The following is a 17306-nucleotide window of genomic DNA, read 5'->3' as shown; positions in this document are numbered from 1 at the left end:
AGAGGTTCTACAAGTCAGGGACATATGGTGGAAACACTAACTACCCTAAAAGACAAGTTTTAAACTTTAGGAAAAAATTTTTTGTAACACACGCTTAAAATGGGTATAAAAAGGCTAAAAACCAAACTGCCAGGAAGTCAGGGGGATCATTTAATAGTGATAGATACTAAAATTAACTGAAGAGTAACATATCTGAGTAAAAGGGGAAGGACTTTTTTTTTTTTTTTTTTTTTCTTTTTGCCATTTCTTGGGCCGATCCCGCGGCATGTGGAGGTTCCCAGGCTAGGGGTCGATTGGAGCTGTAGCCACCAGCCTACACCAGAGCCACAGCAACACAGGATCTGAGCCACGTCTGCAACCTACACCACAGCTCACGACAACGCCAGATCCTTAACCCACTGAGCAAGGCCAGGGATTGAACCCGCAACCTCAAGGTTCCTAGTCAGATTCATTAACCACTGAGCCACGACAGGAACTCCAAAAGGGGAAGGACTTTAAAAATAGGCTTTAATCTAGAAGTTCCCCTTTTCTCTCAACAAAGAGCGCTTGTGTAAGTCTGCCTATTAGAAAAGCACAGACGATAAACTCTTCAGGGCACCAGACAAAAGCGAATGGAAGCAGGGGATTTTACAGAGCTGTTTGGGGACAGCGCAAACACTATTAACAGCCAACATTTTTTAGGGTTCTGCCCACATGCCAACAGAAAGAAATAATGAGTGACCTTAGCATAGAGGATGAAGACTCTGATCTTAAAACTCTAACAATTATTGGCTGCAGAAATGGCTGCTAAGGATTCTGTATAGTTGGTCTATCTATTCAGACAAAGAAAAATGCAAGTCTTTTCACGAGCACATCAACGATCACCAAACGACAACAAATTTCTTGCGCTATAAATAGAGAAAAGTTCCCACCAACTGGTGAGTAGACTGGCTATTCTAGGAACAAAGAGTTTCTGATCACTTGATGGTCAGAGGGAGTTTGATCACAGGACCCATGCTTGTGTTTCCCAACCCACCTAGGAAAGCAGAGAAAACCTATTCTCAGAGAAATGAAACCACACCCTCAAATTCCTTGCAATTCATGGGTGGGGAAAAAAAAAACTCTCTAGGTGATTACTGCCTGAAAGGAACATTCTTGTGGCGAGAGAGGGCTGGGCTCCACACACCTGCTCAGCTTAAAAAAAAAAAAAAAAAAAAGTACAATCATTGGAGAGTAATTAATCCATGAAAGGATGCATTGTGCTCTCATGGTGTTTGCCCACCTTGAAGCATTAATAATTATTAACTTCAGTTTCTTTAACTCAAAGTGACAATGTTCTATTGAACAAGGCTGGCTACAGAATTATAATGGGGTGTCCAGTGAGAAATAAGGCCAACATCTGTAATTCCCCTAGCTTTTTTTTTTTCTTTTTGCTAATTCAATAATCATTTATTGAATACCTACTATGTCCCAAGGTATCTTATGGGAAAGCCAAAGAAAAATGTATGAAATATGCTCCTGTACTCCCAAGAGTTTACAAGCTTAAGAGCTTACAAATATGAACTGATTTAATGCAAGACATATGGTGTTAACCATCAAAACAGAGGCAAGAACAGAGTACTGGGGCAATCCAAAACCTGGATATAAGAAAGATAACTTGATATAAGTGTTTAAAGATGCTACCTGTTTCTTTCTCAATATCTCTTCATGTGCAGCATAGAGTAAGGTGTTACTGGAGAAATTGAAATAAACAGGGTATGGCCTCTGCCTACCACTGCCTAGTGAATAAATATTTCTTGAGCATCTCTATGTGCCAGGCATCAAACAGGATATTTTGGATTTACAGATGGCTGAGCATGCCTTTTACCTTCAAGGGGCATCTGGCTTTGGGAAAAAAAAAAAAAAAAGGTAATCCATATGCCTGTACTGAGTTTGATCTTTTATCAGGTCAAAAGACCTTAAAGGCAGGACTATTCTTTCACTACTTGTGCACGCCTAGCTGAGCTTATCTTGGCCTTACGGAACATAAGAGGGAACTTGGTGAGAATCCAGACGTGATGATAGCCAGTCTCACCAAAGGCAATCAAAACAGAAGTGAGCCTTTGGTGGTCATTTTGCACAACTGCTGATTTAATTCCTACCAACTCAACTCTCAGGGGCCTTAAGGGACAGAACACCAGTCACTGTCCTTTTAGTACCTTGAACAGAGTGTAATAGAAAGTAGGCAATTCGTAGATAACTGATGAATTAAAGAATCTCTGCTCCCTAGGCTTCAGCATGGATGCCTGCTCAAAAACGGAGAAACTGTCATAAATATCTTATATATATATATACACTACTGTTCTATTCAGTGATTTTTTTTTTTTTTTAAATTACAGACTAGGAAGATATGAATCAGTTTTAATTCTCCCTGCTTCGGCATCACTAGATGTCCCGTGTTAGGTTCTATGCATAAACTCGTGGGAAGAGGACAATTATTAATTTACCCCTGGCATGGAGCAGAATATAAACTTGCATTGTTGATACATGTGCTTTGTTCTGTTTGCCAAATTGTGTATATGTGTGTGGTGGGGGAAGGGCAGTTTCGCCCCTGAAGTATGCCCAGTATTCAGTCTCCCCTGGACCCACTCCACCTTCAGCTGACTTACTTCAGTTTTGTCACAAAGGCTGAACACAGAGACCTCTTGAAACACAGATAGTGCTTTGTAATACACACGGCAATTTTCAAAATGCCACCCAGAAAAGCTCATTAGACTCGAAGACTATGGGATTTCCTAGTAAATTGTTGCCATCTCACTGCAATCCACTACAGTAGAAAGCGTCTCAAGAATAAAAGCATTTGGAGGATTAATCAGATTGGATATGGGGTCTAGAGACCATGACGCATCTCACTCATTCTACCCCCATCCTGAGGTGATGCTAAGAGAGCATGTCATTCAGAGGCCGTTTGGTTACCGAGAAGTCATTTCAGTTCCTTTGGCTGGCAATGTGGCCACTTCTGCGGACGAAAAAGACCTCTGTCTCTTACACCGTCCATCACCACCTGTCTGCTAGGAATGATGTGGGAGGGAGGGAGAGGAATCAAGACTGAACAAAAAACCCCAGGATAGGCTCAGCCTCTGCTTCCCAGAATCCCTATAGAAGACAGAGGAACTTAGTTAAGAAATGGGTTTAAATTATAATAAACAAGAGGGAAGTCTTTAAAACAAAGTCATCCCTCACTTTCTTGGGGAAACTGTTCTTTCTTTTGATTAGTCTCACCTGGGGCTAGACCATTTGGACACTAAAACCATAGAAACCTGTCTTATATCTCATTTACCTGTTGTCCTCTAATTCCACCTCTGAGTTCAGGGCTATCAGCTTAATTTGGGGTTTCTTTATGAAAGGCTTGTTCTGCACTAATCAGATGATTTTCCCTCAACTGACCTTGTCACTCAAAAGCCATACACCATTTAAAACCAGCTTTGCATCTGCGAGGAAATAAAAGGTAGAAATAAATTTGATTTCTTCACATCTTAATTATTCCCCCAGGCACTGGCTGCTCTCATTAAACTGCCTTAAGTCTTGAATGTGACATGTAAACTAAGAAGTCCACACCTCTTCCCTGCAGGTTTTCATTTCCTAACAAGAAGTATTTGTTGATTCTCACCTTCTAACTCTGCTTTCAACTGGAGCAGGAGTGACCTAGAGACTTGGTGGGGTCAGCCAGTCTAAGGAGGTGTGAGCTTGTACAGACAAGAGGTTGCCTTGGCGGCCCCGGTTAAAAAAGGACCCAGACCGCCTTACCTGATGCGGTGGGACGAACATGTACCTAAACACCTCTAAATGGATTTCAGGCATTAAATGAGTATTGAGAGCCTTTGTACTACCTGGCATTACAGCAAGAGTTTTCTCAGGAACCCTAATGGGAATTTATAGAAGACAATATCTCACAGGCAGACAAGGTACTGCCAAACATTCAAAACAAGACCATAGGAAAGCCAAGTCACTCTTGAAATCTATTTTTTTTTTTTTTCCCCTCCAGGTCAGTCAGTTTTGTGAAACAGGACCATAACAAAGCCAGAAAATGACCCTTTGTTCCTCCATAATGCCCCAAGAAAGCAGATGGATCTGTTTAAGGAAGTGTTAGTAAAAAGTAACTCTACCCTGCATGGAATAGCCCCTCTCTCAAGAGTTGAGAGTGTACATAATACACATCATGAAAGCCGTTATCTTGGTTCACAGGTGAGGCTGATCCTTTGAAACAGACCATTTAACAGATGGTCCAAGGGAAGAAATTCAGTTAAACTTGGACAGTGCTCAAAGACCTTCAACTTTTTTCCATCTTGGAAAACTGACATTAGCCTGCCATGGTTACCAGCATGGTTCTGGTATTGGTACTGAGTCAACTGTGAGTATTCTCATCAATACTCTGATTTGCCATCACCATGACATGGTAGGTTTGAAGGCTGTGAATTCCTCAGAGGAATTCAGTACATGCAGTACAGAGTTCCAGAATTAAAACTCAGTTTATGGTCCTGAGCCTGCCCTGTCATCTCTTCACAGGAGAGATGTGATGCTTCAAAAGGTAATGTTGGTTATGCTTGAAAAAAATCTTCCCTAAATGAATATAAATATATACACTAGTTTGATTTATTTTAAATAGTACCAGATGCTCTTTTTCTGTGTGCCCTCACACTTGTTAATTTTATTTTAGACTTTTCTCCCAAAAGTTCTGAACATAAAAAAAATTTTTGTTGTCGTTAAGAGCTGGAACCCAGAACCTCTGAGATTCCCACCTGGTTTGAGATGTGTATAATCTAATGATCTTGTCATAATAAACTGGCCCCCAAAACTCTGATCACAACCCAGAGGCTAACAAAGATTCTACCTGAGTCACACTGCTATGGTAACTGGGGTTTCTCCAAACCCTCCGATTCTTACGCAAGAAAGTTCTTGTTCCTTTTCCAAGGCTCAGGTGGAGTTCCTGGGATCGGGCTAGACCGGTTCCTATAAGGATGTGGTTGTCCCTGCCATAATCAACAGCTTGGGGTCGCTTCTGCCTTCATAACTAATCTCTGCATTGGATTCTGTTCATCTCATTTGAGCCTTTCGACAACAGGGTATTATAAATGTATTGTTATTATTAGCCTGTTTTGGAAAATAACTTTGAGGCTTGGTCATAGTGCATGGCTTGCTCAAGATCACTCAATCTGTAGGAAAGACACACAGCATGAACTTAATTTTTTGCCTCCAAACCCTATGCTTCTTACCAACCTTCCCAGGCCTGAGGCAGACAGATACAATGGCCACGTTTTACTCATGTGCCCAGCTCACACTCCCTATGTCTTGATGCGCCCTAGGTGTTTGGAAGCACAGACATCAGAGGCAGACTGCCAGGTACAGCTGTGTGACCTTGGCAGGTTACTTCAGCTCTTTCTTTTTTTTCTTTTGTCTTTTTGCTATTTCTTGGGCCGCTCCCGCAGCATATGGAGGTTCCCAGGCTAGGGGTCGAATCGGAGCTGTAGCCACCAGCCTATGTGGGATCCGAGCCACATCTGCAACCTACACCACAGCTCACGGCAACGCCGGATCGTTAACCCACTGAGCAAGGGCAGGGACCGAACCCACAACCTCATGGTTCCTAGTCGGATTCGTTAACCACTGCGCCATGATGGGAACTCTGACTTCAGCTCTTTCTATCTCCATTTTGTCATCTTTAAATTGGGGAAGAGAATTCCCACATCCTAGGATTATTCTGAGCATGAAATGAGTTCATATATCTAAGTCCATTAGCTCCGTGCCTGGCCCATAGTAAGTGCCATATAAATGGGAGCTCTTCTTAGCTGAGAACCCCTCATTCATTCAGGGACTGAAAACTGTAGCCAAAGATGCTGCAAGCACCGAAGGATCTGGAGAGTGGTGGTCAACTCTGCATGGCAGGTGGCCAATCCAATACCAGAACAATGTGGTGGTCCCAAAAAATGCCCATGTTAGAATGCATCACAGCCTGAGACACCTTGATGTGCAAAGTCAAGTGCCACAGCTGTTTCTCCCTGTGATCAATTCCCTGCTTCTGACATCAGCCTGGAGACACATGAGCTGAAACAGAACCTCTAGCAATGACACCATTCGTGAAAATCTTTTCCGAAAGGCTGTCATCTTTTGAAAAACAGCAGGCTGTCCTTTTCCCGATAGGAATCAGTTTTGCTTTAATAAAGGGACTTTTTTTCACCCCAGAATTTAAATTCCACACACAACTCAATACCTTTAAAAACGCATTTATTTTTCTTAGGCCTTTGAGAGGGACTTTAAACTGGCAGGAGAGAGAGCAATAAAGCAGTGAAGAAAGCTGTGAGTTTCAGCATGCTAACATGAAACTATATATGTTTTTTTTCCCCTTTAAAAACCCACATCTGAGGGCCCTGAACCATGTGCAGCACCTCCTACTATTCTGTGTTTGGCCCTGAGGCCTGATCACCACCAAGGTCACAATGTATGGAGCACAGTGGCATTGCTCCTCTGCCTCCCCATCTCTTTGCCTCTTGTGATTCTGCAGCATAGCCTCCTGTAGCCTTCTGTTGCAGGTTTAAATAGATGGAGAATTTCAGGATTTGGGGGGTGGGGGGGAAAGCCTGCTGAAGACACTTCAGAGGGATGGGAAGAAAAAGGGCACCAGATGACAAGAGGATGGGCACCAGGAAAGAGGGACCGCTTGTCGGTGCTTCTTGGAAAGATGCCTTCCAAACAGCCAGTCCCAAGCAGGACACTGCTGGTAGGTTTGTGTGCCCAGCACCAAGTGGCAGAAATTTACATGAAGGCATGAGGGCCTTTGGGCTGACACTGGTGCCTGGAGTTAGAACCCTGAGCCCAGGCCCAATGCCATTCAGAGAGGCGGCAAAGACCAAGGTTTCTGGAAGAGCCCTCTGTTCTGCCAGATGAACCCCTGTCATACACACACACAGTCGTACTCACCGTGATTTAGGAGGTGGCGGGGGAGGTGAGAATGTCTCAATCCCACTTCTGTCCTTGGGGAACTCAAAGGCAAACGAGGCTGATTTGCTCATCCCGGTCCCAGCTTTGTTGTTCTGCCCAGAGGTGCCATCTGTGGGGCGGAGGTGGTGCAAGGTGGAGGAGTTGGAGGGGTCCGTGGGGCCATTTTCCACCTCTCTTCCCCAGCTTTGGCTCAGCAAGTCCTGCTCCACCTCCTCCTCTTCCTCTATCCGGCACTGGCGACTCCAGGCCCCGGTCTGGTACCGGGGCCGCCTCTGGTCCAGGCTGATGTGGTGGTGCCAGATGGGGGGCCTCTGACAGAGTCACTGGTGGGGACACTGTTGGCCTGGCAGGAAGAAGTGGGGTCAGCAGGGCCCCTGGATGGACGCTGGGGCCCAGGGACACCGGAGTTCCCTTCGCTGAGGTCGGACAGTGGGGAGGCAGAGGGGGACACCGGAGACCCTCCAGGGCTGCTCCTGGACAGCTTAGGGGGGATGGCAGGTCTCCCTTTGGGCGTGTTCTCACTGGCACCAAGATGGTGGCTCTCCCTGGAGCTAAGCCCCTGACCCGCTGAAGGGCTCTCTTCTCCTGCCTCAGGGGTCTGGCTCGGGGGCCCACGTGGCCACTGTACCCCCACTGAGGAGTCTGGGCTGCTCAGGTAGATTGTCCGGTGGTCCTCTTCTGGGTGGGCTGCCATGACTGTGATGGTGGCTGCCACCTGGGGGGCCATATCTGAGCCTTCCTTGTCCTGGCCCCGGCCAGGGCTGTTTTCTGAGCCCAGGTATTTGCTGTCCGCACCTGGCCCTGGGGCAGCTGCTGCCTGTTCTGCCTTGGCCTGTGGCCTGGAAGGCATTGAAACAGCTTTCTTCCTCTTGGTGCTCTCAGCATAGATGGGTTCAGGCTGTGCAGCCTCCCTGGAGGGGGCTGGGGGCTGGGGCTCCACAGTCAGCCCAAGGCACCTGCTCGAGGCCACCCTGTGGCAGCCAGGGTCCTGCTGCTTCCCAGACCCAGGTTCCTTCATAAGGGAGCAGTAATCACTCTCGACGTGGGGGCTCAAGGGGCTGCTGGCACGGCTGCTGACACTCCCACAGGAGAGACCATCCGAAGAGCTGGCAGCCTCTGAGGTGAGGGACTGCTTTTTGGGGCCCAGACGGGGCGGGTTCTCTGCCGGGCCCTGGCTGCAGCACTCCCTAGGGAAGCTCAAAGCCCGCTTCTCCTCCGGGGTTGGCCTCGCACACACGCCCTGCTCCCAGCACGCTGGTAAGCAGTCCCTGCCGCCATGTCTGTGTCGGGAGCCCTCGGCCTGTGAGGTATCCTCTACTCCTGGGCTGCCGGGGCAACACTCCAGGATGGAGCAATATTCTCCCCCTTCGCTGTCCCCTGAGGGTGAGCACCTTTGATCGCTGTCATCCTCCGAGGGCAGGGACTCCCGCAGGGGTTGGGCAGAGGGGTAGGACCCGGAGCCCTTGTGGCAGCCAGATGTCATCCCAGCAAAGGCAGCAAGTTTCTGGCGGAAGCTCTCCTGGGTGGAGGTCAGCTCTTGGTAGGGAATCGTGGGTTTATCCTCTTGGCCAAGCTTCTCATCTGGGAAGCTCAGCGGGTGGAAGGAGGCATTCCGTTCCCCCCGGGGCTCTATGCTGTGTAGGCCGACCATGGCACAGGCAGGGGGGCAGCAAGGCTGGCTGTCTGCAGGGGCCGAGGACCCAGCAGACTTCTGGACACCTCGGAAGCTGCCCAGGTAAACTAGTGGCACATCTTCCTGCTTCGGGAGGGGGAGCTTGCCGGGGGCTCGTCTCCAGATGACCTACACAGCCCCAAGGTTAAAAGACTTACATTAGACCTTGTCAGAGAAAAAAGGAAGAGAGAGTAAGTGAGAGAGCAATGCCATGACATTGTAAACTGTCTTCCGAGCTGCTGTGAAGCAGAGGGGCAGCACACCTACCCTCTGATCTCTCCACAGCCTTCTCATCTTCATGTTTTGTGTTTTTTGTTTTTTACTTTTTAGGGCCGTACCCACGGCATATGGAAGTTACCAGGCTAAGGGTCTAATCGGAGCTACAGCTGCAGGCATGCACCACAACCACAGCAATACAGGATCCAAGCTATGTCTGTGAGCTACACCACAGCTCACGGCAACGCCGGATCCTCAACCCACTGAGCAAGGCCAGGGATGGAACCCGGAGTCCTCATGGATACTAGTCAGTTATGTCACAGCTGAACCACGACAGAAAATCCACCACAGCCTTTTCATCATTGCTGTAGCCCTCAGGGAGCCACTGGTCTTCCAGTGCACTTCCCACCCATGTCTGGGAGGTAAGGGGAAAAACACTAACAAAGAACGTTTTGCCTTCTCCCTCGAAACTGCTGGATGAGATAAGTTCTTCTGCAGGCTTTGAAAATAAAGTTAGGGATTTTGTTTAATTTTTGCTTTGTGTTTGTTAGTCTTTTGATAACAGTGTCACAGTATGAAGAAACCAAAGTCATGAAACTTAAAAACACCTTGGGTGGTGTCAGAGGGCAGGAGGGTGAGAGGTGGTTTCTGAGCTGGGTCCTGGCTCCCTTGCTTTGCTCTGAGCCATGCTCTTTCTCCCAGTTACAGACAGTGACCTCAGCCCGAGCCTGCACAAGTGGCTGGACTAGTTGAGCTAGACAGCCATGTGGGCTGGTCATTTCCATCTCTGAAATCCCCTCCTCCTTCCCTACCCTCACTTTAAAGCAGCCTCAAAGCAGGGCTGCCTCTGGCTCCTTTCCAAGATGACTCTGAAGGGAAAGAGTCCCTGGTTTACATCTGTGAGAGTGGAAGGTGTGGAGAAAGGCCTGGGTAATGGGTGTAACCAGCTCTGGGAAAATGGAGCACCTTTGAAGGGGACATGAAGTTGAGAAAACCCCAGGAGATGGCTGGCCTCAATCAAGCTTCCTCTGATTTAAAACTGACCGCTGACTTAACATAAGCTCATGCACACTTCCTGACCCACCCAACACGACAGTTTAGGAAAACTAGAAAGGGCAAAGAGGTCAAAAAGGTCACAGGAAGTTCTTAGAATATGCCCTAGACATACAGCTTCCTAGAGGCAGCAGGGTCTACAGGTCTTCTAAGTAATTAGTCCTTGGTCAAAGTCACCTAAGGGATGAGCAGAATGGCCTAATCTCTAAGTATATAGTTGTTTTTAGTGGTTCTAGATCAAAGCTGGAAAAAATTCAGGCTTCCAAATTGTAAATATGAACACTGGCTGGGATTGGATGATATTAAGGAGTTACTGCTGATATTTTTAAATGTGATAATGGTATTTTTATTTTTTAATTTTTAAAATTTTTAATTAAAATTTTTTTTTTTTTTTTTGTCTTTTCTAGAGCCACGTCCGCGGCATATGGAGGTTCCCAGGCTAGGGGTCTAATGGGAGCTGTAGCCGCCGGTCTATGCAAGCCACAGCAACTCGGGATCCGAGCCATGTCTGCAACTTACACCACAGCTCATGGCAACGCTGGATTCTTAACCCACTGAGTGAGGCCAGGGATCGAACCCACAAACTCATGGTTCCTATTTGGATTCGTTAACCACTGAGCCATGATGGGAACTCCGATGGTATTTTTAATAAAGACTTCGTTTTTTTTTTAAAGAAGTACCAACATGACGTGATGTCTGGGGTTTGCTTTAAAATCCCAGGGAAGGGACGATGGGGAGACAAAACAAGATTGGTCATGAGTTGATTGTTTCTGCTCATAGAGCAGGGTGGTGAATGCATGGGAGCTACTTTTTGTATATATTTGAAATACTCCATTGAAATTTTTTTTTTAACTTTTTAGAAAAAGCTTTATTTTGGCCTACGCTGATACAACCTGAAAATAAATCATTAATACAGTCTCCAAATAAACTTGGAGGGACTGGATTAATGGTTTTTACCCTAAAGGGACTGAGAGAAAGGAGGGCAATGAGAAGAGAGGGCCGCAGTCAGGAAGGAGCTGACTGGAAGCTGTCCTGCAGGAGTCTTGCTGGAACAGCCCTCCCTGGCCGCCGGCCAGTCCCAGTGTTACAACAGGAGCAGCCCCTGTAAAATGCCACGGGGCTGAGTCAGCCTCACCTGTGCCACGTCAGCACTCACGCCGGGCTCCGTCCACCCATCAGAGGCCTCGGAGCTCATCATGGTGGGCTTCACAGCAATGGTGGGCTTGGAGTAGGGCGAGCTGCTCAGGCTGTCATCCTCCGGGCGCCCGTTCTCGGGCCTGGGGGGCAAGCGAGGCGGAGGGGGCAGGCTGCTCGCTCGGGGCTGGGGGCGGCCGGGCTCCAGCTGGTGGTCGCTGCGCAGGCAGAAGCAGTTTTTGCAGGACCCGGGCTTCCAGATGTGCTCCACAAAGTCGCTGCACGCGGACATTTTTGGGCTCTCGGGGTTCAGTGGGATGGTCTGGTGCATCTTGAGCAGCGAACGGGGGGCTGGTTCATCTTGTGCCTGGCTCCTCTCACAGGAGGTGGATGGGGTTCACAGGGCAGCTTCCTGGAAAGGCAGAACACTTACCAAGTCAGAGATCTTACCTGGCAGAGGATGCATAGGTGATCAAAGAGGTGATCAATACGATGTGACTGGGGCATGGCCGGGGTGGGGAGGGGGGAGCCGGAGAAAAGAGGTAAAGATTAGTATTTCATTTATTCCAAGACTCTCACCCCTTTGTCATGGGTCCCTCTCTAGTGCTGTGATCCTCTAAAAGCTGTAAAAACTAAACATAGCTCTGTTGCACGAGTAGAGAGTATAAAGGACACTTCGGTTCCCTGAAATCCTGAGCTTGGAGATTTGGGGGGCAGTTAATGGGAAGAAATCACACAGGGCTGGAGATGAGTGGCTTGTCGCCCATTCCCTGCTGCCTGGGACTCTGCCCCAGAAAAACAAGAACTACCAAATAGGACGGCAAATAAAAATTGTGGCTTCCAGAAGATAAGCCACAATTTTTAACCAAGAACTATGTGAGAGGGGAGGCAAGCCTGGACTCTGAAATCAGCACTGTAATCCATACTTGTTAAGAGGCGGGGACAGAAGCAGTGAGAAAGGGGAAAGGTGAGGTGCTGGCCTGCCCCCCAGGGGATCCTCCGGGAGGTCTGGCATCTTGGGAATTCAACCCCCTCCCCTTGCTTGATATGCTCGTTATTCAACCCAGGGCTCAGTGAGATCTATACAAGCCAGAGCTAAAAGCCAAGGGGGAAAACCAACCAAAAGAGAGATTCCTGGTCACCACAGCCCTGTGGGCTAGGGCTGGACAGTTATTTTCCCTATGAGAACCCTGGAGGGGGAGGCAGAAAACTTGCTGAAAGAGTTTGTTGCCTCTGAGAGTTGACAAAACCGAAGGCAGAAAGTTGGTACCACAGAAATTCACCCAGTAAATTAACTCACCATTGAGGGGAAACTTGGTTGCAGTGGTTAAGCAGTTAACCTGAATAACACCAGTCAGAGAGCTGTCATCCCATTTTATTGGTGGGAAAACAATGGCAGTGACATAAATTAAGAAATATCCACGGGCACAGAGAGTTCAGGACTTCTAGAGAGAGAAGCCAACTCTGTCCTTGTCCCCTCACATCAACACCTCACTCATTATACTGAGTTGCTCCCTAGCATCTGCCGCTTTTTGCTCTTCTTTCCTCATTTAAATGAGCTGACTTCCTCATAAGGAGATGGTTCAAGAAAAAAATCTGTCCTGAAGAATGTATAGTGAACAGACTCTCATTAAACAGAGAGGGTTTGGCCCCCGGGTCTGCTTTCTACTCTCCTTCCGTGAGAACTGGCTCTGAGGTTGATGCTCTCTAAACCATCAACAGCACTAACCAGGTAGAATGAGCCAGGAGCCCCCCAAATCATTCCAGAATCTCTGTGGGAAGAGGTCTCTTTCTGGTTTCCCACACTTGCAGACAGGGGTGCTTATTCAAAGACTGCTGAAGCTAAATTTGCCTCTTTTCCCTCCAAAGTTAACCAGGAAACCCCACTGAACCTTTACACTAAATGAACTCTCTGAAAAAAAAGATAAGTATATTTGTCTTCTGTGACCACTATTAGCATCATATGTATCAAGATGATTGCACGTTGGACTCTTCTGTGAATACACCCAAGTAGCAGGTTCATCCCTTGCCAAGTTCCCCAGAAGAGGTCACTAAGCTTCAACAAGCAGAGGAGGAGAGCAAGGACTTTTCTTTCTCCTATAATCCCAGGCGACAGAGAGCTTTAGGCTCCTGCTAAATTTTGGAAAGAGGGAAAAGTGTAGGAAGTATTTCCGTGTCCACTACGGCAAATCTCTATACCCCCACTCTGAGGTAGGGAGAAGGTCCCTTCCTGGGGATGCTGGCCGCAGAAAAGACAGCCCCCCTCTAACACAGGGAGAGGCTCCACACCCCAGGTCGGATGGAGGGAGAGAGCTTGGCAATCTCGTCTATGTGGGCTCCTCTTGTTCCTGCAGCTCCTCATAAGGCTGGGCTATCTGAGGAGGTTGGCATTCACAGATCAGCAAAGAAGCCTCTTGGGGTGGCCACGCCTCCTTTCCCACTCACCAGGCAACTGTCACAAACTCGTCATGGTTGCTTGGTGCCGGAGACCCCTCTCCTGTGTCACAGATGGATGCTCCACTCCACCCCTGGAACTCTTGATGGGCTCTGGACTACCAGCATTTGGGAAGGTTCCTTCGGAACCTCTCACCAGTTCACAAGCACTCTCCTCACTCCCATCCTCAATTCTGAAATTCTCTGACAATGGGTGCAACTTTCACCACACAATTGCTCAGAGACTGGAAAGGTTTTCAGGGAAAAAGAACGAAGACAGGAACAGAATGAAGCCCTGGGCTCCTCACCATCACTGACTCACTACACATCCTGTTAAAACTGGTTTCTCAGTCACAGCAAACAGAATTTATCACCACATCAAGCCAGAGAGGATTCTCTTCCAGTTCTGTCTAGAGAGGCTCTGTGTTTGGAATTATCTCCTATTTGTTTTAAGTAAAAGATGGTGGAAAAACTCAAGTGGCACTCACAAAGCAGAAGCCTTGCCCGCCTCCCAGTGCCAGCTCTCCACAGCCTGGGAATGGCACCTTCCCAGCCCACATTCCTTACCTCCAAGGGGAGGCAGCCCCCAGAATTATGCAAATTCTCCCATTTCAGTGAGAGGAAGCAGTGTAAAATTAGAAAAAGAGCTCAGCATTCTTTTTGATCCAAGTCATGATAAAATATCTTTGCCTCTGCAAACTTCTGCACCAGATTTGTGGCTACAATTTGCAAGACTGAAGCTGTCATATACACACCCACTCCATCGAAAAAAGAATCCTAAGACTGGCGAAGAGATCCATAAAATAAAATCTTTGGGCTCCAAATGCACCTCATAACTTACATCAAAAGTTCCTAATGCCTTACCCTCAGGTGACAGAAAATACTCTTAAAATTTTTATCTGTATTACAACTAAAAGAATGCAACACTGGAAAAGAGAAATAGGTATGAAAGTGATTATCTGGATTTTAACACTCAGTGGACAGGAGTTGCCGAGGCAGAAAGGAGAAAGTGAGGGCTTACCCCTTACCACCCCCCGCCCCCCACACACAGAGTAAGTCATGATATTCACCTGACTTTTATTTTCCTTTTTCCTTCTCCAGTGCTATGTAATCTAATCTCTGTAGTAGGAATGTGGTTTTTGTGGGTTAGACCCATTACAGTCTGAACCAGTAAGGAAGATACCAGCGTTCCACAAGACCCCATGATAGCGAAATAACCACAGAATTCCTCACCGCTTCCTGTCAGATTTCCGGCTCAAAAGGGAAGGGGTTGTTAAGGATAGTTCAGGTCAGTGATCAATAAGACCTTCCCAACCTGACTCTGGGCTGAAGGCCTTGCAAAACTCCTCCCTCCTAGACCTTTGGGTTTTGCTATCGGCTCTGCAAAGCCATGTGCTTGCTGGCTGAGCTTCACCTGAGAGAAACAGACACAGTGAGCCGGCCCTGCCTGCATTCTCATGCAAGAAGGGAAAGTGGAGAGGTTCTATCTTCTAAATGTGTGTTTATGTGTCCGTCCAGCTGGGGAAGGGGCAGCACAAGCAAAGATTAAAAACGTGCCCACAGTAGTCTTTCAGAGAGCTCTGCCATGGGCTCTGGGAAAAGGGATCATTTCGTTCCCCCGGGAGATTCTCAGGCTGGCATCCAACCCGGGGCTGCCTAAGAGGCAGCGACTAACGTGGGGCCCCAAAGCATCACTCCCGGGGGCCTAGTCCAAGACGCCCGGGCGTACTCTCCCTCTCTGCTCCTTTGACAAACCTAGCGGCCAAGGAAAAGCAGTCTCCACAATAGCAATTCCTAAAGCGCCCCGGTCTCCTGCCCCAAACAGAGCAGCCAGACCAGCGAGACCAGCAGAACAGTCGATTCCCCGCCCGGAACTCGGAGGAAAGTTTCCCCATTCGAAAAAGCGCGATTCTCGAATGAATCGAACAAACCCTGCCGGCTCCCTGATCTTCGGGGCTCGGTGCCACCACCTCGGGTGCAACCTGGGGCGCACGCGGTCCGGATGCTCCAACCACCCCCAGGCGCTGCCTGTCAGCCCAGGGGACGCCAACGGGGGTCGCCAGCTCTGCAATCGCCGCGCTCCCCCGGAGTTCCCTTCTGCAGCCACTTCTGCCAGACAAAAAGAGGCCGACTTTGGAGAAGGCGCCGCGGGCTCACCTCGGGGCCGCGCTCCTCCAGCCTCGCCGCCGGTCGCCGAGTAGCCAGCTGCCCCGCGGGGCGCCTCCGAGCATTGTTTGGAGAGAGGGTGCGCGCCGTGCGTGCCCGGCCGCGGGAGGTGTCGTCTGCCCGGGCCCGGCAGCCGGGTGGCAGCTGCGAGCGCTGCTCCGCCCCCTCCGCCTCCGGTGGCGCCGCCCGCCTGGCCCCCGCCGCACCTCCGCGGTCCTCGCCGCCGCCGCTCCGCGCCCCCCGGCGGGCTAGCCTCGCAGAGATCCACGCCCCGTCCCTCCCTCCCGCCCGCGACCAGGAAGCTCCGCCCCCAGCCTGAGACTTGGCGCCCTCCGACCCTCAAGCTAGCGAGCGCCCTTGTGCACCCTTCTCCCAGGATGGCCCGCGCAGCTCTGCAGGGGCGAGGTTCGCTGTCTTGAAGCCTGTTTTCCCTTTTCCAAAAGGTGCACAGAGGTGTTCTGCGTCTCTTCATGCAGCCTTCTCTGTGAGACCCTGAGAGAACGAGAGTGGCGGGGAGGTGCCGCCCTAGAGCTAGAGAGGAGAACCAGGGGAACGATGAGGTCAGGACCCGAGACTGGTTCCGAAAGCTGCGTGGGCACCAAGACTGCCCATGACTGTGGCGGGTGGGAGGAGGCTGAGGGAGACCCAGCTGGGCTGGGAATCCTGACAGCGGGTTCTGGGTCCTGTTCCGTCCCTCGACTGAGGGAGGCCTGGGGCAAATGGCTTAACCTCTTGAACTTTAGTTTTCTGGAATTGGAATGCAAGGGTTGGAAAGGGCTGGTATTCCTCCAGGCTGGGACCTCGAGGGCTTCCGCAGGCCAATATTACACCTGTGTTTACACCGTTTCCAGTAAGTGACTCATTCACTGAGATAGAGTGAGTTCGAGATAGTCCTCCGGCTAAAAAACGTTTAAGAGAGAGTTGGACAGCCTACGACCCATTCAGCCTCCTCCCTTCCTCCTGCTGCCTACCGCAGGCTTGTACCTTGACCTGGGTGTTTCTCCAGGGAGCCAGCGCTAAGGTCACCACCTTGTGCCCGCCTGGTTGGGGAGGAATTCGGTGAAATGAAACAGGAACAAAAACAAAAACAAAAAGCACCTGGGGCCTTCCCTCTGCCCCTTCCCCCACCTCAGAGAGGTAGCATACGGTAACTCCAATGCGGGACTTCTGCCAGGCAGCCCACCTGGATGAGCCTGTGAGCCTCCGCCCAGTTAGAGAAGAAAGTCTGGTTCTCCTTGAGATTCCTGCTCTCTTTGTGATCTCTCCTTGACATAGCTACACTGAGAGATAGGGTGAGAATGTGCAGTGGAGAGAGAGAGAGAACATGTATTTGAAATTTGGCTTCTGTGTGAGAAAAGAAAAAGAAAGGTTATAGGGAAATACTTCCTGTGCTGCAACTTCACTGATTTCTCCTGAGTATGAATAGAATTGGGGGGGGGGGTGTAGAGGCAGAAAAGTGGAACTAACATTTGTTAAGAACATACCGTATGCCAAGCAACTCCATGAGAGGGGTAGCATCCCCATTTCACAGAGAAGAAGACTGAAGCCAGGGCCCATTGGCCCCAGAGGTGCTACTGAGGGTAGAACCAAGGGTTGTCTGGCTCCACTGATGGGCAGTTCTGCCTGCCATGCTCCCCTCCTAGTGCTGATTGTTCAGCTCTATTTTTCTCCTCAAGGT

General features: G+C 49.1%; 1 protein-coding gene across 1 annotated transcript in view; it reads right to left on the bottom strand.

Moving 5' to 3' along the window:
• The window catches only part of PRAG1 (PEAK1 related kinase activating pseudokinase 1), a 48371-nt gene extending 32535 nt beyond the window's left edge, over positions 1-15836 (bottom strand). The window contains 6 exon segments of the mRNA XM_021077408.1: positions 6934-7232; positions 7235-7711; positions 7714-7759; positions 7761-8755; positions 11031-11441; positions 15620-15836. Of these exon segments, the coding sequence (XP_020933067.1) occupies positions 6934-7232; positions 7235-7711; positions 7714-7759; positions 7761-8755; positions 11031-11360 (2147 nt within the window). The 5' untranslated portion in view covers positions 11361-11441; positions 15620-15836.

This window comes from Sus scrofa, chromosome 17, assembly GCF_000003025.6.
Source record: "Sus scrofa isolate TJ Tabasco breed Duroc chromosome 17, Sscrofa11.1, whole genome shotgun sequence".
NCBI lineage: Eukaryota > Metazoa > Chordata > Mammalia > Artiodactyla > Suidae > Sus > Sus scrofa.
The sequence above is the reverse complement of the archived record's forward strand: the minus strand, read 5'-3'. Positions and strand labels throughout refer to the sequence as shown.